Source organism: Apostichopus japonicus, chromosome 10 (assembly GCF_037975245.1).
Source record: "Apostichopus japonicus isolate 1M-3 chromosome 10, ASM3797524v1, whole genome shotgun sequence".
Lineage (NCBI taxonomy): Eukaryota > Metazoa > Echinodermata > Holothuroidea > Aspidochirotida > Stichopodidae > Apostichopus > Apostichopus japonicus.
Window position 1 is genome coordinate 5,995,001 of NC_092570.1, and position 23,236 is coordinate 6,018,236.

The 23,236-nt window shown below is 37.6% G+C and overlaps 1 protein-coding gene across 3 annotated transcripts in view; it reads right to left on the minus strand.

The window, feature by feature from the left end:
• Window positions 1-23,236, minus strand: part of LOC139975368 (IgGFc-binding protein-like) — a 128,070-nt gene that overhangs the window by 37,276 nt on the left and 67,558 nt on the right. For all 3 annotated transcript variants that reach the window (XM_071983265.1, XM_071983266.1, XM_071983268.1), the window contains 11 exons: window positions 18,228-18,372; window positions 17,831-18,013; window positions 16,328-16,527; window positions 15,507-15,681; window positions 14,487-14,815; window positions 14,007-14,162; window positions 12,514-12,658; window positions 10,087-10,308; window positions 7,437-7,651; window positions 6,488-6,641; window positions 5,964-6,286 (listed from right to left, as the gene is read on the minus strand). In XM_071983265.1, coding sequence (XP_071839366.1) covers window positions 5,964-6,286; window positions 6,488-6,641; window positions 7,437-7,651; window positions 10,087-10,308; window positions 12,514-12,658; window positions 14,007-14,162; window positions 14,487-14,815; window positions 15,507-15,681; window positions 16,328-16,527; window positions 17,831-18,013; window positions 18,228-18,372 — 2,247 coding nt within the window. The remainder of the gene's footprint in view (window positions 1-5,963; window positions 6,287-6,487; window positions 6,642-7,436; window positions 7,652-10,086; window positions 10,309-12,513; window positions 12,659-14,006; window positions 14,163-14,486; window positions 14,816-15,506; window positions 15,682-16,327; window positions 16,528-17,830; window positions 18,014-18,227; window positions 18,373-23,236) is intronic.

Sequence of the window (23,236 nt, forward strand, 5' to 3'; positions counted from 1 at the left end):
AAGAGTACCATGATGATTCGAACCCGGTCCAAAGAGTGCTTGACCAATTAAATTTGACCACTACATCATCACTTCTTACATTTAAATCCATCTCATATGTAATGTATCGTTTGTTTAGTGTCAACCGGTAGCATTGCAAATTGCACTTTGGACCCTCTAGAAATGAAGAAAAAGTAACTCCTTTTAAGTGCATTCCAATTAATTGCCGCATGTCTATATATGGCAAAATTTTGTAGTTAAGTTTTTACAATTGACTTGCGCAAAGCACTTATAAAATTTCAGCCAAATCAAAGGGGAAAATTGCACTGTGGCAGTTATTTGAACACAATGGCATAAAGCGACAGCATCTTTCCAGGGCTGTAGCAAGGCTATAGCAGGCTTGTAGCAGGCATGCACTGTCATAAAAGCTCAACTTAAGAATTGTAATGGTTCGACGCAAGGGAGAAATCACGCTATAATAAATATGAACTCTCAGCCTTTTAAAGGTAATTCCATGGACATGGTGGGCACACATGCAGGTCGTACATCGGTATCAATTAGTTCGAGCCTAATGTTCAAGCTTTCTCTTACGAGAGGAAACTTCTAGGAAACATCCTAAATGAATCATTCAATCATACATCAGAACACATGGTCCTTTGTTTCGCTCCTTCACATTGGTCTTATGAAGTATTGAGTAATAGTGAAATGTAACATCTTTGCAGATAGATTGGTAAAAATGAATAAATTCTACCAGATTAAAGTAATTTTGGCATGAAAATTTCTCTTCTGAAAGTACATTTCAATCCAATCAGATAATAAACGGGGAGGGGTTGGGGTGGATATTAAGCATGTAATATTTCTCCTGACTTCTATACTTCCATTATTGACTCAGCATATAACCTAACTTATATTTACCGAAGAATTAATACATTAAATACAATTGTAGGTGATTAAAATATGTTATTTTGACTTAATTTAACAAACGCGAAATTGACATAAAATCTGGCACTTTTGTTAATGGGTTGAATGTATCTCGAGAAAATTTTTTATAGCTACATTATGGAAGTTATAATTAATATTTAGGTAAAATTGAATCAAAGAAAATTTACTAAAAACTCAAACTAACTCTGGTCTATGTTTAGTTGAAATAAACCCAGTGAAACTTCTTATGGTGGATCTGCCCTCTACACTCCAACAGAAACTTTCTATTGAAAAATCGCCAAAAGAAAGAACAAGCACATAGGAACACTATAAAATAAAACTGCATAGAATGGCACTATATGGTCACTTGGATTGGTTCATTACCAAATATGACTAATGGAGATCATAAATAAATCAGAAAGGGATTTCGGCATAAAATATACGTATGGTAGACTTATTTCACTTGAAGACTATTTTGCTAAATAAACTATTAAAGTAAGTTTATTTCTGCTTGACCCAATATAAATATGTGACGTGTGAAACCAATAAAAATGAAATCAAGTTCTATGAACGAAAAAAAAAACGGTTTTCATTGCGATGCCAGTCTACAGAAACCACTTCATTCTGTAAATGGATTTGGGCTAAGGTGTGCCTCCCCCCCCCCCCAAAGAGTGAGCGTGTCTTTCTCCGGAATGGGAAGGAAATATGTATGCTGATGATAGTAAAGCACCAAATAGCACTAAACTTGCGCGCCAAAGGTGTTGCTTTTGTTTGTATCACCACACTGGTACACACATAGGGTAAACTTCAAAAAAGAAGATATAATGATGAATCTATTGGATAATGATTGTGAATTAGTCATTTGTATTGGTCAAATACTCTTTGGACCGGCTAAGACGCAATATGGGACTCTTCACCAATGTTCTTAGAATTCATATTACCCATTGGTTGGGTGGTCCGAGGCGTACTGGTTTTGATTATGACCTTACGTTTTTTTTTGTAAGCTCCCGTTACATTCATTTGTAAAGTGATGATTTAGTGGTAAGTTTAATTAGCCAAGCACTCCTTGGACCGGGCAAAACGCATAATGTTACCCTTCTAAAATGTGTTTGGAGTACATATGACCCATTTGTTATGTAGTCCAATGCGTGCTGGTCTTGACTGGAGCCTAAAGGTTTTTGTAAAGGTCCCGTTACATTCATTTAAAAAATTGATGAATTAGTTGTCATTTTAATTGGTCAAGCACTCTTTGAACCGGGCACGACGCATTATGGTATCCTTCTACAATGTCTTTAGAATTCATATGACCAATTGGTTGAGTGGTCCAAGGCGTGTTGGTCTTGATTAGGGCCTTAAGTGATTTTTTTCAGGTCCGATTACATTAATTAAAAAAATTATGAATTAGTGGTCATTTAGTTGGTCAAGCATTCTTTGGACCTGGCAAGACGCATTATGGTACTCTTTTACAATATCCTTAGAGCTCATGTTACCCATTGGTTTGGTGGTCCAAGGCCTGCTGCATGGATTACGGCCCTAAGCTTTTCCGTGACCCCGTTACACTCATTAGAGAAGTAACGATTAGTGGTCATTTAATTGGTCAAGCACTCTTTGGACCGGGCAAGACGCAATATGGTACTATTCTACAGTATCCTTACAGTTCATTCCATCCATAGGTTTGGTGATCCTAGGCGTGCTGCATAGATTATGGCCCAAAGATTGTTCGTGGTCCCGTTACACTCATTAAAGAAGTTATGATTTAGTGGTCATTTAAATTGGTCAAGCATTCTTTGGACCGGGCAAGACGCATTGTAGTACCCTTCTTCATTGTCTAAATAGTTCGTATGACCCATTGGTTAGGTGGTCCAAGGCGTTCTGGTCTTGATTACTCACTCAAGATCCAGCCTTTCCTTAAATGCAGCATAGTTGTTTAACAGTTTTCCGTTATTCCTACCTATATCTTTCACTGTTTGTATCTAATTGATCCAACTATGCTTCAAAATGGAGAGCACTTTGAAACTTTGAAAATGCTTCGACGCCTTTCAGAAAAACGGGTAAGGTATCTGCACCACCTTTCCAACTATAGACTATACCGTAAAAACAAAACGGTATCAAAAGGACTTTAAATCAAGGTACGTGCTGGTTTACCACTTTTTTGATAGCGACAGCCTTGCCAATTGGAGAGGAATCCTTAAGAATGCTTCGCTTTAATTAATGGCTGTGCAAATAAATATTTGTCGCAAAACCATTTTTGAACTTAGCCAGCAAATGTATGCCAAAACCAGAAAACTGCAAAAACAAAAACTCCTCAAGAACGAGTTCGAAAGAAAGCTTGACTCCATCTTCAAAATATGCTTGAACCTTTCACATACCCAAGCTACAAGACAATTTCACAAATTGAAGCGGGATATTGTCACCCAAAGAGAGGTAGTTAAGTCTTCTGGTGAAACCCAACCTGAAACCTCAAAAAGAACCAGGTCTCGCAGATTCCGTCGCAAAGAGATACAGACCGCATGCAACACCACCAAAAGTACAGTTGTTACCATTGAGTGCCAACTCTCGGTAGGAGAAACGAATCTACTCTCCAAAGGTCTAAATTTTTGCCCTAAACCACGGCAAGTTAACGCTCAGGAACTTTCTCTTGACTTTAATATGTTCTATCGACGCTTACGCCTCCGTGAATTTTTCGCCGACGAAACTTGGCAATAACACCATGCAACAAACCAACGACTTGCATTCCAATTCTAAGCCAAAAGCTCGTGGAATCCGCCCAAGGCCCATTGTGCGCCTCTTGAATCATTTATTTCGGCAATTGAAGAGGATGTAAAAACACAGACGTCTGCCGCAGACTTCCTAGACAATCTCAGCAAAACTGAGAGACAGGCTATCCATGAACTCCGGAAGCGCGATGACATTGTCATCAAGCCAGCCGACAAGGGTTCTGCATTTGTCGCTATGGGCAAACAATTCTACAGAGAGGAAGCCAACAGACTACTCGGTAACCCTTAACACTACAAACTCCTGGATTCTGATCCCACTCAAGAAGTCACACAAAACATGCAAAGAGATTATCCGTTATTCCTATATATATATATATATATATATATATATATATATATATACATATATATATATTTATATATATATATATATATATATATATATATATATATATATGCACACTTCGTTAAAGATCCAGGATTATTTATGATGCAATGTTTTGTTACATATTTTTAGATATGGTCATTTATAGCAATCCCCATAAACCGCGATTGTGACAAGGAAGTTGTTGACCAATGAGGTAATTGAATTTAACGATGATGAATAGGGACCAAGTCAATTTGAAATCGCTTAAAACTGATTTATCGAACTTAATAGAGCGGCTAAGTGGTTTTGGCAAGAATGTTGGTGAGTGGTTTTAAATAAAAAAAGGTATAAAATAAACACAGAGCTGAAATAAATGCGAAACATTCAGTACAGCCTCTTCACTTGTGATTTAGAAACAGATATCTTTGCATCGACATTCCAAATTCAATTTTAGCATGGTGATTATTTAGAATAGAAATACAAAATTGTATCGTAGTAAAATGAATGCCAAATTCTGCCTTAATTGTCACAACTGCAATTAGGGTTCCCCTTTTATTGTTTTTCTCTCGCTATTGGAATGAGTAAACTTAATGATTGACCAAGTCACTTAACTACCATGTTTAAAAAAAAAAAAACGCTCGACTGAGAAAAGTCACCCGGCCATGCATGTGCATGTTCTTGACCTTTCGGTGTACAGTAATGCCGCTTACCTCAAGGTAAATTATTCAAACATGAAAGAGCTTTATTAGGCCCAAGCAGAAACTGCGCTTTCCCCCTTTCATTTCTTGCTTAGAACCGCTAAATTTATTCGTGAATTTCAGCTTGTTATGCGAATTAGTATTAAGCTAGGATAAATCACTGACACTAGTGTTTCCTGTACTATAGTAAGAGGCATAAACAGCGGTAATATAAAGACTTCTGGACATGTGGTCAGAGTGTTGTAAGCACGCGTAAACTTCGTGTATACATACATCATTCCTTGATTCATATACGTACATCATTTCATTTCTACACATACACCATTTATTCACATATATACATCATTCCTACATTCATATACATTCATCATTCATATACAAACATCATTCCTTGATTCATATTCATACATAATTCATTCATTGATATACGTACATCATTCATGTTGACATCATTCAAAGTGACGTCTTAAAGGAAAAAGGAAGGCAGTGATCAAATTTATATTATTCAGTAACCTCAAAACTATATAATATTCGATGTTTAAGTTAACCGCTTCCTGTATGACTGGAAACGCTCGCTTTGAAAATTGGCTCCTTAGGCCTAACCACAATGCACAGTAAGCCGCTTAAAATTCATATTGATGACGTCAGGGAGAAACAACTCTCGTAACAAAGTCAGTTTCCGTGTGGTAGAATCCCCGTGGAAAACATTCAGCGGTTGTTGTTAGAGCAAAAACTTGGCCTTGCAATTTCCTATAAGCCCAACGCAGTTTAAAGTATAACGAGGCACCTAAGGGTCATAGTAACGAATATCAAGAGTTTGATTTTCTTAAAATGTTTGTTAAAAAGAAGGCCTAGGCTACGTTAAACAAGCACACTGAAGCTAGGGTACGCTAAAGTAAAAGTAACAATGTAACCTGACTGTAACGTTAAGCATACAGCATGCCTTGCCAGACTGAAGCTTAATTCATATCAAATTCAAATGGAAGTTTCCTTGTGTGGCCACGAATGTCGTTCCTCAACACTAAGCTCGCTCTTAGTACCGCTTTATTTTGTTGTGAAGTTCTAATGAAATAGTTGTTTATTGAGTGTACTTCAGTATCATCAGTGCCTTCGTTATTCCTATTAAGTTAATACATCCCCCCCCCCCCCCGATCTACTATAAAAGTGTATGGAGAACACAACAGACCGATAGGAAAACTGCCAACAAATTTATTAGCAAAAGAGAACAAACATTTGGTCTTTAACCAGCTGCAGTCTGCGATTAACTTGAACTTGACTTACCCACTTATTTTGTGGAACATACGTCATAGTAACACCATCTCTTGAGAAGGGCAGTGTGACCGCCGCGCCATCTACGAAGCATCCACGCTCACCCCTGACTTCAAAGACAATTCCTCTGTAATGTAGTCTATACGAAACAGCCACGGTGAACTGGAGGTGAGGGTATGGCTTGTTGAACTTGCTAATCATTTCAAAGTAAGGAAGAGCTTCTCCCGTGCCACAGGTTTCTACCAGCGTATATTCACAGGATCCTTGGTATTCAAAATTCAAATTATCGAAGGAGATGATATGAGGATCGGTCCTGACACAGGCAATGATGACAGCTGTAAGAAAAAGTGTGAACACCACTGAAGATTTATATTAAAAAAAAGTATGAAAACCACTGAAGATTTATAAATAAAAAAAAAAGAAAATGATGAATAATAATAGATAGAACCGTGAATATATAGTACTGGATAATATCATTCTTGAGGACTCGATCTCTGTCAAAAAACAAAACCAAGCGATTGTCTCTGAATACTTACGACCATTTATCTGTTCATAGCAATTTCTAATTCCATCTTTGAGTTCACAGTTTTCATTCTCCTTACAAGAGTGCTCATCATCACACTCCAGCATTCTTGGAGCAACACATTTACAGATTATTCGACAGTCATCGGATATGTATTTGTCCCCGACCTGCGAGATTAAATTATAACATCAAAATGGTTTGACAGTTTTTATGAGAACTGCACTACCTAATTCTTTTCCTCACCATCTTCCTATAATCTATTCCTTCTTAGACCCCCCTCCACCACACCCCTTAAAATGATAAGAATTTACAATCGACCTGCCTTGGTAATAAATTACCTCTTTTTACCAATTAGTCTGCAACGCCTTCCACTTATTTTTGTCTTGTATGAGGGTCTTTGTGTGGACGCTGTATGATTAACTACACTGTAGACATGAAAATGTTTCCACAGTGTTTACACAATGAGCGTAATGGTGTTAAGAAGCGATGCTAGCTAATTGTAGAGCCTGAGGTCGAATTACGATTATGTAATCACAACACTTCCTATCTATATAGCGTGCTATAATTGGAGTCAATAAAGCAAATCTTTAAAGAATCTAACTTTCAATGGTGCCTTTTTTCTTTTTCGACAGTTCATATAGAATACAGGTCATTCCAGACTAGTATAATTTGCAAAGAATAAAAAAGATATCAACATTTCTTGAAACATTTTTTTTTTTTACTGAGAATATATCCAAAAAACACTTCATTGTGACAGAATGTCTACGCAATAAGCTGTTTGGAGTGACAAGGATCAGTCGACATCTTGCCAACTCTGTGACTGGGCTGTATTAGAATAATCGCTATGTCATTTTGAGAATTCTCAATATGTTTTTGTGTGTAAATTACTGGAATTCAGTGAGCAAAAACAGCTACCATGTGCCAAATTTTTCACTTTTTTAATTTAAATCTTTAAAATTTACCTTCATTGAATCTTTGCCAGGGGATACGCATCCACAAGCCTCAGGGTTAATGCACTCATCGTTATGGAGAACGTTACCCTTCTGGCAGGTACAGGTCCTTATGAGGGTGTTTAGTTGACAATTTTGCTGTCCCGCGGGATCATTGCACGTTTCTTGACATCCCTTTCCGTTTAGCATTTCATCCGTTCCCACTGGACAAGAAAGTGACAACATTGCTACGAAAAAAAAAAAAAAATGGCAGGGTTATTCATACGAGTGATTTTTTTCTATAGGCTGAAAAACCCACGGCGAGTCATTCCAAAGGTAGATTAAAATGACAGGAATACTGCAGCCCAGTTTAGCAGTTGCCTCAACTGGCAGATGATATTTTTGCTTCGCACGTCTCTGAAACCATGCTTTTATTTAAGAAACTACTTTCTGCAAAATTAGAGAGTATATGCATTAACAAGAAGGAAGTTTATCGTGAATCTGTGTTAAACTGTATCAGTTTGAACTATTAGCTATCTGAAACGCTAAGCTAGTGGCATCCCGATATGAAATATAATTATTATTAATTATTTGCATTATGAAAAATTATATAAATATAACAAAATCACTTCAAAAGCTGCCTTAAGCGCCGTGTCAGAGAGAAAAGCTACAGCGCTTACAGGAGGACTGGCAGCAAGTCTGAATCAATATCAAACAACAGACAGTTACTACCTATGCAAACCAATACTGCCTATTGTTTAAAGAAACGCAGAACGCAGAGCGATCACATCACGACGCATCCTCGATGCAATGAGGCTGCAGCTGCCTTAGCACTTTGACTTTTGACAAAGTGCCTCGAGGTCTTTTTTACATTCATGTCAAACTGATGGATGTGATCCTGGGTAAGTAGAGGTACCTGTTGGTCATGGACGTCAATCCTGGGGGTAGGGACGGTGGAACACGTCCCTCACATTTCGATGGGTGGTGGACACACTATCAAAGGCCCCCCCCCCCCCACACACACACACATTTGGAAAAAGAGTAGTGTCGTGGCTCTATTTGGTTAGGGCTTACACATCGCAGGATTCATATCATCGAATATCAATCAATGTTGCTGAATGGAGAATTCCACCAATATCTCGTGAGTTGGTACCCTGTGCTCTCCGACAATCTTTAGCTTAGTCTGCCTTTTTTTTCGAGGCCAGTTCCAGTCGTCGTCGGTTGAAAGGTATGAATCCAGCGGTACGGGCTATGTTTGGTGAAGTCGAAGCTCTCTTGAGGTTGCTCCTCGTCTCCCCCGCCAGTTCGACGGAAGCTGAGAGATCTTTTAGTCTTTTGAGGCGCTTGAAGACATGGCTACGGAGCACCATGACTCAACAGAGGCTGAACCATGTGAAGGTTTGCCATATTCAACGCGAACGTCTAGCCCAGTTGAAGCCTGAGGAGTTAGCAGAGAAGTTCGTTGGTTCCTCGGATTACAAACGCCGCATCTTCGGGCGATACCAGTAGAAAACTAGTGCGCTCCGTCATTATCATAAGAGACAGCACTTCATAGCTAGAGCCAAAAGCCTGTATATATTTGTTGTTTAGTTGTAGTTGACAGCCCATCTCATGTTACCTTGTTGTTAAGTGATACCGGAGTTTACTCCACATTGAGAACACGGTGGTTACATAGTGGTACACGATGGTTACATAGTACGCGCCGACCAGAATTCACCCAATAACCAGATGCAGATCCACCTAGCAACCGAGGTAACTTGCGTGAGGACTCCAACGCACAACCACTGATTTATTTTGATGCCTTCATCACTTTAGCCACCACTTACATGGGACCTATTCTAAGTTTGATAATACAAGCGCATTTGTGAGGTCCTGAAAATATAATTAAAGTGGTTTGTCTTGCCATCCTTGTCTCAAATTTCATAGAAATGTACTCTCGTAGACCTAGCAAAACATTTAAACTGACACAGTCCCATTGGAAGTGTGTCACGGATGGCATTAAAAGTCATTGGTGGTTTAGCATGCTGGCGTATGACGACTTTTTGCCAAATTTGCGCTAAGCTCACTATACGAACTCAGATCTGGACTGTGCCTAAATAGTTAGTTGAGGAAATGCGCATGAGGAAATGCACCATTTTGTGGTATGACTCCCAGGACGACAAGTCAATAAACTCACATGCAGTCGCGGCGGATAGCTTTCTTCGCCTATATGTCCGGGAACATTTTCTGACATCGTTCCTATAGGCCTATATCTGAGGCCCTGGGGTCATTCCTTGACCGACTTGGTGCAATATAATGTGCCCATTTCAAAGTAAATTTATTCACAGAATGTTAGTTGTCATGGGTTCAAACAAATGAAGGGTATTCTATCCTGACGCATAGGGCAAAGTGTGGCTGGGGTTCTGGTTCGCTGCATCATTTGTCAACTTGCACTAGGTTCTTAAGTTCACGTCAATTGTAATCACTAATAAAAGAATTAATCCACACAAAATTAAGGTCGTATGAACTTTATTGCAGATTTCATGAGTGACGAATTTGTAATTTTCTCTCGATATCACGCAACAAGATGGCTGCTTTCCAGCCTGGCAAGTGCCATCTCCAGCGATCTGGCAGGTATTGAAATCTGAAATTTTCTTAGCACGCGCGCCAATCGATGGTGGCGCTCCGCTTAGCTAGTACTTACGGCCGGAATCAAATTGGGCCTCTACCGTTGGTCTCTGATGGCAGTGAGGTGCCTGAGTCATCCAATCTCCGGGCACTCCATCAGCCTGTCTACATTGTTGGTCAAAGAGAGTCATAGCTGAGCAGGACATGCTGGCCGGCTCTTGTGACGTACATACACTGTGCACACAGGCATCATACATGTTTTGTGGAGTTTTGAAATCCCTACAGGGTTCAAATGGTCCTGGGGAAAAATGAAACACGTATATAGAAAGAAAATAGAAATTGTTTTTCGTCAAATTATATTTATTTTATATGTCTGACAGTTTGCAATATAAAAATTTCTTTCGTGGTAACTACCAAATATGGTAAAAAAAAATAAAAGGGTAGAAAGAATATTTTAAACAAATCATACTCTTTCTTCATTAAAAAAGCAAGTATTGAATTGTGGCTAATTGCTTTTATACAATAACTTTTGGCTACCTTTCTGCTTACTTTACCGATTGTTCTGTCTTGTTTGCAATTATCCAACTATTTACACATCTAGCCATCTTAATTTAGCCTGCCTCTCATGGAGATCCTACTAAGATAGATAAACATGACGGATTTTCGATGATATCATATTCATTCATAAATGAACGCCACATAGTAAAAGTTGCTATCCCTTCTAAACTGCTATCAGGGTGTGGTTCTGAAAAATGAAGGGCACACTCTTTTAGCTTTTTATAAAATTAGTATATTTGATTTATAACCTGACAAGAATGATGACATGAGCAAAAGTGCGACCTGTATCGCAAATTTCGAATTTCACAGCTCTTTATTTTAACTATGTGAATATATGTGGTAAGGATGATCATTCAGCAGGTGATTTGTCTTCAAATGGAGCAAGAAAGATTGAGAGAATACATAACTTATCAAGACTAAGTTGCACGAAATCAAGACCATAAAGTTCCTATCAAGATGCTTACTTAACAGTCCTATTGTCCACAGCTGGTTAGAACTTTCTCTTTACAGAAGATAGAAAATTGTATTTTTTATGATAAGGTTTTCTATTCATCACAAAATACATCTACGGTTGCATGATGATGAAATTCCACACAAAGTGAATAGCACTGCTGTAGGGAAAATTTGGTAGATATTGTGCAGAGATTCGATAACTTGTATTGCTAAATATGTATGATCATGAAAATGTGGTATAGTTAGTGTGAAGATATATGATAACATGTCTTGCTAATTATCCATGATCATGTAAAATGTGGCAGTTAGTATGTGGAGGTTTGATAACATATCTTGATAGATATCCATGATCATGTAATATGTGGTAGTTAGTGTGCTGTGACTTGATAACATGTACTGCTAAATATCAATGATCATGTTAAATGTGGTAGTTAGTGTAGAGATATGATAACATGTCTCGCTAAATATCCATGGCCATGTAAAATGTGGTAGTTAATGCATTGAGGTTTGATAGCACATCTTGCTAAATATCCATGATCATGTAAAATGTGGTATTTAGTGTGCTGAGACTTGATAACATGTAATGCTAAATATAAATGATCATGTAAAATGTGGTAGTTATTGTGTAGAGATATGATAGCATGTCCTGCTTAATATCCATGATAATCTAATATGTGGTAGTTAGTGTGTTGAGGTTTGATAGCATGTCTTGCATAATATCCATGATCATGTAAAATGTGGTATTTAGTGTGCTGAGACTTGATAACATGTAATGCTAAATATAAATGATCATGTAAAATGTGGTAGTTATTGTGTAGAGATATGATAGCATGTCCTGCTTAATATCCATGATAATCTAATATGTGGTAGTTAGTGTGTTGAGGTTTGATAGCATGTCTTGCATAATATCCATGATCATGTAAAATGTGGTAGTTAGTGTGCTGAGACTTGATAACATGTAATGCTAAATATAAATGATCATGTAAAATGTGGTAGTTATTGTGTAGAGATATGATAGCATGTCCTGCTTAATATCCATGATAATCTAATATGTGGTAGTTAGTGTGTTGAGGTTTGATAGCATGTCTTGCATAATATCCATGATCATGTAAAATGTGGTAGTTAGTGGGTTGAGATTTGATAACATGTCTTACTTAACATCCATGATCATGTAAAATGTGGTAATAAGTGTGTGGAGGTTTGATAAAATGCCTTTCTAACTATTCATGATCATGTAAAATGTGGTATAGATCTGATAACATATCTTGCTGTTGAGATCTGATAACATATCTTTCTAAATATTAATGATTATGTAAAATGTGATAGTTAGTGTGCTGAGATTTGATAACATGTCTTGCTAAATATCCATGATCATGTAAAATGTGGTAACTAGTGTGCTGATACTTGATAACATGTCTTCCCAAATATCCATAATCATGTTTAGCTTATTCAACAGAGCATTACGGTGTCTATCAAATATTTAATGCTTTACCTGGAATGGCTAACAGAAGACTACAGAGGTCTTTGCCCTCAGTTTCTCCTTCCGAGCCTGATTTACAGGGATAGCCTTCCAAGTCCTCTGTTCTGCCTGTCTCGTGGTTACTCCAGGCACCTCCGAATGTTTGCACGGAATATGCCTGTATCGCAAACACAATAATTTATGACTGCAGGTTCAACACTCGCAGTTTCCAGCAACTATAACACACATCACAGGTGAGAATATACCAAATAACCTTATAACAACATGCATGTTGTTCAATCATGTATTCTTTGTAAGGCATATATGGATATATCCACCCCTGATACCTCCCCCCATCCAACACTTGTTCATTACAATTATTATTAAAGATCTAAAACATGCAGAAATATTTAGAAAACCAGTAACATTGGTTAGTAGTAACAAAGTCCAATGACAAAATATGTTTGTTAATTCTATAATACTTCTCCATTAGTTCCCCATTAAAAAATGTTAGCTCGTCAGGCTGTCTCTGTACAAGTACCACACATACCATACAATACTTATGATTATTCCAAGTTCTCCATTAGGTAATTTTAGTTCATCAGACTGGCCCTTTATATGTACCACACATACCATACCATACATATATTACTTACAAGTTTTCCATTAGGTAATGTTATTTCGTCAGACTGCGTCTCTGTACATGTACCACACATTACCATTTTCATACATATAATACTTACAAGTTCTCCATTATGTAATGTTAGTTCATCAGACTGGGTCTCTATACATGTACCACACATACCAAACCTTACATATAATATCCTTACAAGTTCTCCATTAGATAATGTTAGTTCGTCAGACTGTGTGTCTGTACATATACCACACATATCATACCATACCATACATATAATACTTACTATATCTCCATTTTGTAATGTTAGTTCATCAGACTGTGTCTCTATACATTTACCACACATACCAAACCTTACATACAATATCCTTACAAGTTCTCCATTAGATAATGTTAGTTCATCAGACTGTGTCTCTGTTCATGTACCACACATAACAAACCTTACATATAATATCCTTACAACTTCTCCATTAGATAATGTTAGTTCGTCAGACTGTGTCTCTGTACATATTCCACACATACCATACCATACCATACATATAATACTTACAAGTTCTCCATTTTGTAATGTTAGTTCGTCAGACTGTGTCTCTATACATTTACCACACATACCAAACCTTACATACAATATCCTTACAAGTTCTCCATTATATAATGTTAGTTCATCAGACTGTTTCTCTGTTCATATACCACACATACCATACCAAACATATAATAATTCCAAGTTCTCCATTAGGTAATTTTAGTTCATCAGGCTGTGTCTCTGTACATGTACCACACATGCCATACCATACATATAATACTTACAAGTTGTCCATTAGGTAATGTTAGTTCATCAGACTGTGTCTCTGTACATGTACCACATATACCATACCATACATATAATACTTACAATTTGTCCATTAGGTAATGTTAGTTCATCAGACTGTGTCTCTGTACATGTACCACACATACCGCATGTCTGGCCAGCGTGTTGGGCGTGAACATGGATCTCGGCCTTATGTGCGTTGTCAAACATCACAAACAGTCCAAATGTGGCGGCAATAGTCTAAAGACAAACAAAAGATTGAGTACGTGAGATATGAGCATGTTATTATGTATATATTCAGTTTTGATTTTTCTGACACCAATATTCCTTCTTCCTCCTTTCATGCCAAACTAAAACACGACCACTAAGTCAGGATTTGATCGCGAAAGAACGAAGAGATAACAACAAAGAAGGGGTGAATCATTGACAATTAAATTAGAAGTTTTGATAGAGAGGTCAGCTTAAAATTGTCAGTAGGTAATAGTCCTCACCCGCAAACCGATCTTTCCCTATCCGCCGCCCCTAATCGTGACTCAATCTAAGACAAGAGTCAAGAAAACTCACCGAGAATCCAAAAACTTGATTTCCAATGGTGATCCCCTTCTCCTCGTCTACGTAGGGCAAAAACACTCTCCGTCCGTTCACTTTGACTTTGCCTCCGAGGAATATCTCGTACGAGACGCCGTCCAGCTCCAGCCTCAGATAACGGAGAGATGAGACCTTGTCTAGGGGGGCTTTCTTGCTGATTTGACCGATCAGCTTAAAGTCGGGTAAATCTTCTGAATCTCCACACTTCTGAGCCAGGATGTATTCGCTTCCCCCGTGGAAGTGATAGGCCAACTTGTCAAAAGTTGTGAAGTGAATGTTACCAAACACGCTACACACGCAAGGACCTACGTAAGTGAAATAAACCAAAGACACTTCCTATCATACCATAGATTCGTTGCAAGGGTAACAGCTCGCATATGGAGCACATTTGGTTAGTTCTACAGTATGATATAGTTATTGGCCTCATGTTCAAAATGATATGAAACACGGAAAAACTGTTTAATCCTTGGAATTCTTTAAAATATGAAAGACAAACATTGCGAGCTCAGCTTTAAAACTTTTAGTTCAGATAAAGCAGATAAAAGGAAGAAACAAGGTTACCAAGTCACAGTATGTAACCTACCTACATATACCTCTATTAAACATATGACCTTTCACTATTTACCAGGTAATCACTACCTGCATTCAACCTACACCTGCCTCTTTTAAATGTACCACCTTTCACCATTTACATATAATCCTCACCTGCATTTAAAAACCTAAACGTAACTTTTCCACATATACCATCTTCCACCATTTAACATGTAATGGTCACCTGCACTTAACTCATACATACCTTTTCCATATGTACCATCCTTCACTATTTAACATGTTATGATCACCTACATATAACTTAAACCTACCCCTTTTACATGTACCATCTTCCACCATTCACAAATAATTTTCACCTGCATTTAACCTACACCCACCTTTTCCATATGTACCATCCTTTACCATGTAACAGGTAATGGTCACCTGCATTTAACCTACACCTACCTCTTTCACAAGTAAGATCTTTCATTACGTATTGGTCAGGGCAGTAGCAGTTCCTGATTCCATTCTTCACATCACATGTGGATTTACTAGGACAGGTATTTGCTGAGCAATCTAATCCCGTCTCCGTACAACGACAGACCTCGCTGCAGTCCTCATTCATGACCTCTTCCCCTTGCTGTAAACAGAAGCAAATAATGTTAACTTCATCCGTAAACAAAATGAAAGAATTTGTCACTGTATCTGTAAACAGAACCAAATAACTTGTCACTTTATCTGTAAAACAAAACCAAAGAATGTTTCACTTTATCTGTAAATAAACCAAAGAATTTGTCACTTTATCTGTAAACAGAACCACAAAGAATTTTCACTTCATAGTAGAAGTGATTCAGGGATTCACAGACCATCATTTCAAGCAAGGTAATCAAACCTAAGTCTTTAAATACAGACATTTGATGGGTCATGCATTTGTAATGATCATGTCTTTGTACAGTGTAGAAAAAGTAACGGTTACAACACACATTTTTTTCTTATCTGAAAAGTGAAATAAAGATTCTCTCATTTACCAATGAACTTTGTTTTCACATCTTTTTCATGGATTGTTTCCGAGCGTGTAGAGTAAGATTGATCATTCATTTTAGTTACACTGACAGTTTTGATGTCAGTCATTGTGTTTTGCATGTTTAAAAGTCCAAGGTCTTCAAATGAATCTCAACATTTCCAAAGTTTGACATAACTTCCTGTAGGAAGTTGGTGGAGGAAGGAGGGGGGAGGGGGAGGGGGAGGGTATAGTCTTATGGGGTACCAGTCAAAAGCATAACTACCTGAATATAACCTCCAGTTGGTAGTTTACAGCCACATTCTGCTTCCGGTACACATCTATCTTCGTCTAGGATCTGGCCCTCGGGACAAACGCAGACCTCCTCACAGAGGAACTTACAGTTTTCAGCTAACTGTCCGGCACACGTAGCTTGACAGGCTGATCCACAAGGATCGTACACCATATTGATGGGGCAAGGTGGTACTGGAACAAGTAGGAGTAATTCACACAGAAATTAAACCAGAAGCAATCCTCCACAGAGAACAAACAGTAAATAATTAAGAAACAGAAAACAGAGTTGATCATGAATCACATGGCAAGCCCGTTCTCACTCAGAAGCACAAGTATTGTGGTTAGTGCGAAGGGTGATCCTCAAGGATAAAAAACAGTGTTAATAGAAAATAGTCTTTCTGAAACATGAGTAAGTTAATAGGCCGAGTCACAAGGATTAAACACTATTTAAATACAAAGAAAGTTTGTTCTAAACCACATTCATGAGTATTTAGTTCACCGGGTGATCCTCGAGGATCCTAAAAAGTGTTAAGTGGTTCTGATACAATGAGTAAGTTAATAGGCTGATTCACAAGGATCAAACACTATTGTTATACAAAAAAAGTTAGTTTTAAAGCAGATGCATGCGAAGCTTATTTCATCGGGTGATCCTCAGGGATTCTGAAAAGTGTGAAGAGAAGATGTTGGTTCTGAAACATGAGTATGTTAATAGACTAGTTCAAAAGTATTAAACACTACTTCAATACAGAACAAGTTGATTCTAAAGCAAATGGATGTGTAGCTTAGTTCATTGGGTGATCCTCTGGGATATATATACCATGTCATCAATCTGGATCAAAAGGACAAGGTTAGCTGAGCAGCATTTTTATGTAATACAAAATCCAAAATCAAGGGATCATGGTCCATAGGATCAGGAGAAAACTACCTCCAAATATTATGTCAGAGGGTAACTGATATATGTACTGTACAACCACAAAGATGAGAGTCCAGACAGGAATAAGAAGGGGAGAAAAAAAAAATTGCCCAAAAATGTTTTTTTCTTAGGTGCTTCTGCAACAGTAGCATATAGTTTTTACAAAGCAGGAAATCATAATAATAAATGATGAATAAATAATCATAGCATGAAATAATTCAAAGTTTGTGTACTAGGCTTTGAAAGCTCCGAATTTTGTCCCTCAAATAACTCCTGTGTAGGAAATCTGCTATACATCATTTTACACTTCATATATATATAGTAATGTTGTATAATTTGGTGTAGCACTTAAAAATGTGTTTTACTTGAGAAATTATTCACCGTAAGTTGATATATAGTAGTTAATATGTCAATCTGACAAATCTTCTGTCCAACTGTGATTAGTGAGACTTTTTATAGCATCTGTAATGTAAGAACTGTAACAAGACAGAGCATAACAGGGTTTCCCTTCATCTGTTGGAGAGTGAATTTACGAGGCCGCATTTTCTTACAACACTAATCAGCATCCAAGTTAAGCCTTACCACACTCTGTGACAATCTCCCACCAGTTTCCAGGATCCCCGCCTGCATCGAGACAGTCCCTAGCGTAGACTCTCAAGTTGGTGCAGATGGCTTCAGCTTTGTCCGTCATGACACAGGCATCCATTAAACATGTGTCGAATATAGCAGAGGGATCCGAGAAGGCGTGGCACTCTGCAAACGGACCTGCCCATTTGTAATACAGATAAGTACAGTGTCAGGGAAATCATAAGGAAAGATACTTTGATCTAGAGGCCTAAAAACCGTTTCTGCAGATGAAATTGCAATAGAACAAACGATAATTTGGTCAATCAGAAGAAAGGACATTTTTCTTGAATTTTCGATGCGTTAGGAAATACCATCTAAAATGTCTTAATAAAACAAACTTCATCCGACTTACCTGTGACAGACGTTAAGACGCTACAACTGTCTACAGCATTTATCTTTTCTTCTGAGCCTTCTTTACAGGGTTCCTCTCCTTCATCCTCGTTACAAGTTCTTTCACCAGTTGACCAGGCATTACCAAATTCAACAACATCGGTTGCCTTGTTAAAAATGTAAGAATTTTTTTTTAGGATATCGTATATAATGATAGTTCTGTAAATAACAGTTTTAAATTTGAAATTGTATAAATACAGCAATGATATTGTAGAACATGTCTCCTATTGTACATTCTGAAGATTTGCATAAAGTATCTTGAAAGTAACTAGAGACTTTTGAAAACTATTGGCAAAATAGTCACATTAACCTGGAAGTGATTATGAAAACGGACTCAGTTAAACATTTGCTCCAATCGTTGCATCCCATCATCCCATGTGTAAGAAAAGAAAGATGGACAATTTTAAGGACAGACTTTCGATGCAACTATTCTTCATATTTTTTGTCAATTGTATCGTAAACCATTTAAAAGAATGTTTCTTCCACGTTTTGGTTTGTAATTAAAGCAGGGTAAATATATTAAAGGCATTCTCTCAGCTAGGAAATTTCAAAGGTTTCGCTGGTACACCGTTACTCACGTGACACGGTATTTGTAATATACTGCCACTGTACAGTGTAAATCCTGTATGTAAATATACCTAATGTATAGCAGTTTCATGCAGTAGTAGCATAACACACGTAACGTGTAAATTGCGGTTGCGTTGCCGCACTGTTTAGGTGGAAGGCACAGGTTGCTTTATTGTGGGTCCCGATGCCAAAAGCAGTGAGCGGAAAATGGACAGAGAATTGCATGCATGAAAATTGTACTTGAGCTGGTGCTACGTACGTGGACTGGGTCTCCAAAAACAATCTACTGGAACAGAGATCGGGGATTGACAAAATGACCAATGATACCTCCGCGGAGCATTTACTGGGATGGCAGATCATACGAAGAGGTAGGCAGCAAATTATGCTAACAACTAACGTTATATATTTACTATTTAAGCTACAGTATACTGTTTTCCGGCCGAAGTGTTTGGTCTACTGTAGGCTTCCTGGTTATATTGTTCAATAGATCATGCTAGCTAGGCCTACTTAGGAGTAGCTAGGCCGACAAACTAAGGCAACTAATACACCGAGAGGCATAGGCTAGTATAGTAGTAGTATAGTCAGTATTGCGAAGAAGTTTGGAAAACTGCGAAGTTCGGACACCCCTAAAAAAAAACACGATTCCACCATGACAACCTACTGTACAACAAGAGCCAATTGCACGAAAAAATACGAAGCTACAGTTATTTTCTCTCCAAAATGACTCACCAATAATAAGTATAGTTTCAGGTGATTTATACCATGAGATATAGTTTTGGGGTGTTTTAAGGCTTAGGTGTCCGAACTTCTCAGTGTCCATGCTACTGCAGTACAGGCTGCTGTACTAACTCTAGCCTAGGCCGAACATTTCTTGAAGTGTTATTTATGCGTTTTACTTATATTCGCCTAATAAGCATTATCAGTATGGAAGTCTGCGGTATTATAGTGTTTGGTTTATGTTTCGGTAGCTTTGCAAATATGAATAGGCCTTAGCCTACATCAGTGTTACATAGACATGGATTTGGTAGGGAGATCTCCCCACAAGAAAATAAAACTCGAAAGGAATGCAACTTCTAATGAGCGGATCAATAGCAAAAGTAGGACTACTGTAGCCTAGCTCCAGGCTCAGATTTATAAAATTATGCGACATGCAGGGCCTACCTCAATTTGGTGGTTATTCCTGTCAAGAGCATTTTTTGATATGGGCATGTTTATTTTGTAACTGTAAGTCTAGTATGTAGTGAGGTACGTGAGGGACAGGGGCGTATACCCAATAAAGTAACTGTTTTCATTTCCTACTCTAGTTTACCAGCACAATTATAGAGTTCCTTGCAACAAATTAATTAGTCAGACAAAATTACTGCATATTTGCATGCATGGTCATTCTCAGTTAAAGACTACAAATTTGTGTAGCCATTTCATTTTCATTGTCTGAGCATGGGTTCTTAGGTGGTGAAATTACCTTGAATCTGCTGAGCAACTCCAAGATGAATTAATTTACTAAGGCATTGGGTTCTTTTTACTTTTTTAAGTCTAATATGCATAGGCTAGGGTATTTACTTTGCTTCACTTGCTTGTCAATCCACATAGCCACTTTAGCTGTGGATTATTCTCCACTTGCAAAGAAAAAATGTACGCATAAATTTAAACTCTTTCTATCCCTAATAAGAGTATTGCCTAATACTCCCAACTTGGTGGAAACTTTAAAAACGGTAGCGGCTACATCTTTTCCTGGTCACTGTAGTGTTAAGTGTTATAAGTAAGTTTTCCAAATTAATTCAAAACCCAAAAGCCTTCTCAGAAAGAAGCTACACTAGCTCTATGAGCTCTTTTGTTGAATTAGTGAAGGATACTGTTCAATATGTTTGCATCCATAACATGATAGTTTGCTATCATCGTTGTTTAATCAGAAAATCAAGGACAACATAAACAAATTAATTTCACCAATAATTGCGAATGCCACCATTACATGTTCGACAAAATTTATCACATTTAATTTAAAGGATACACCATGATATTGAGTTACATGGTACTGTATTCTGCAATTACTGAAGTCATATAATCTACACAATCTAAGATGTAATGCTAAAATACTAATCTACTATAAAGTGTGCTGGGTCCATTTTATTCTTCTCTATTGTTCCAATAATTTATGTGGTTACCATGTGATGGTGTGCACTATTTAAGTCACATATTGCACAATGCAGTCGAAACATTGTCTAGTGGACTACTCAAATCTCATTGTTGGTTGAACTAACACATTATTGATAGTTCTAATGGACTTATCTGTTAAACTCAAAATAGACGTGAATTATTGTTTCTCCTTAGTTTGTTTTAATCTATTTTGATTATAAAATGACAATTAGAAATGCAGATGCCAATAATGCACAGGTCTAGCAATTGCGTGACACACCCTCAGACCCCTGGAATAGTTTAATTTTGATTTGATTTTGAACATTGATGCATCCCTGCATCATAGTGAAAGTGTCACATTGTTGTATGTCTTTGACATACACCAAATTAGCATTTTCACCGATCGTTTGCTGACCATGATGGACCCTGCATGGCACATTGACGCACACATTGTAGTTGTTATGAAGGATCAAATGTGCGCTTTGACGGACCCCTTTGTCACACAATTCATTGGACATGACGCATCATTCAGGGAGGGGGGGGGGGGAGTCGTTGAGCCCGTCTTACAATAATTGATAATTTCATCATGATATAGAAATTAAAGACATTTGCCAAAATATGACAACATCATAGGCTTCATAGCTCTACACATAATCTGATCATGCAGTTCTAAAAATTATACAAAATGAAAGTTATACTACTGATTTATGAGAGAACTAGAATGGTCGCCCATGATATACCATATCATGTTTCTATGTTATCTTTTAAACACTTCATTGTTCAAGGCACACTTGTAGAATATTTGGTAATTTTTAGTCTTAGAAATAAGCAAAGCCTAGCTATATTTTTGAAAGCAATTATGCATCCCTGAACATGATAAAATTTGGTGACATATTAGTGTATGAAAGCCTACTGGGACATTGCCATTGTAACGTTAAACGTTATGACATTTAGTGTTTGTAAGGTATCAGTAGATAAGTAATAAAATTGCAGGTGTATACAACAAACATAGAAATAAAAAATATAATAGAAATTGTTGCACATCACTAGTTTAGGTTTGCACTATATTAGTAAATGAACCATTCTTGAATAATTTCAAAGTTGACACTACACATACTGTAAATCATAAAGCAGATGTGATGAATTTATGCTGCCAAAAGCAAAGTTCTGTAACAAGTAGTGTAATTACTGATCTGTGTTTGCAAAATTGATGTGAATTGTTCACTATTTAGTGAAGGGCAACATGTGGTATTCAGTAATTTATGTTGGAAGTTTCAAATTATATAATTCGCTATGGCAGGGATGTGCTCACACTGGGCGGCTGCGCCCAGCAGTTCTGAATGCTGCCCCGCACAAACAGTATTTTAACTTTTTGATGATAATTTAAGAAATTTTGCCATAACCAAAATCTGGGAGAATATATGGCACAGAATAGGAAAATAGCACCACCTAAGCATACTTCATGTGCAAAATGTTTCCATTTGGGGGGGGGGGGGCACCCAACCCATGAGATCCCTCTCCCAGGGTGTGGATCCGCACAATCCGCACAATCTGCCCGGCACTCAAATATTCACGAGCACTTCCCTGCTATATGTACAGTATGCATTCTGATATATTATTATATGGTTTCACTACATACTTTATACTACACTATTTGGCTTTCCATGATAGCAATATCTGTTCTGTTTACTTACTGCAGTTTGTTCAGTCATACCAGTAGTTCTAATGTGAAATTGATCTTGGGTTATTTATTGTTGGTACAGAATAACTTGTCTTTATTTTGTATTATGTGAGATCAATTTAACATAACATATATTGTGATGTCATGGAGTGTTGAAATACTGCGCCAATCACCTGGCCTACATTTTTACGTTTATTTCTAACCTTTCATTTAGACAGAAAACAATTCCCGCATTGTGGAAACATTCATGTATCATTCCTGTGCCAAAGAAGGCAAACATCACATGCATGAATGACCTCCGGCCAGTGGCCATGACTTCTGTTGCGATGAAATCCTGCGAGCGCATTGTGTTAAGGTACATGAAACCCTTAGTGAGTGAACACTTTGATCCGCTGCAATCTGCTTATCATGCAAAGCGCAATACTGAGGACGCAATTCTTTATTGCTTAGAGAAAGTGTATTCCCGTCTGGAAAAGTCAAATGCAGGTCATTCTGTTGGAATTACGTATTTTGACTTTACCTCTGCATTTAACACGATCCAACCACATGTTTTGGTACATAAGTTGCTAAACATGAACGTCCCGCATAAC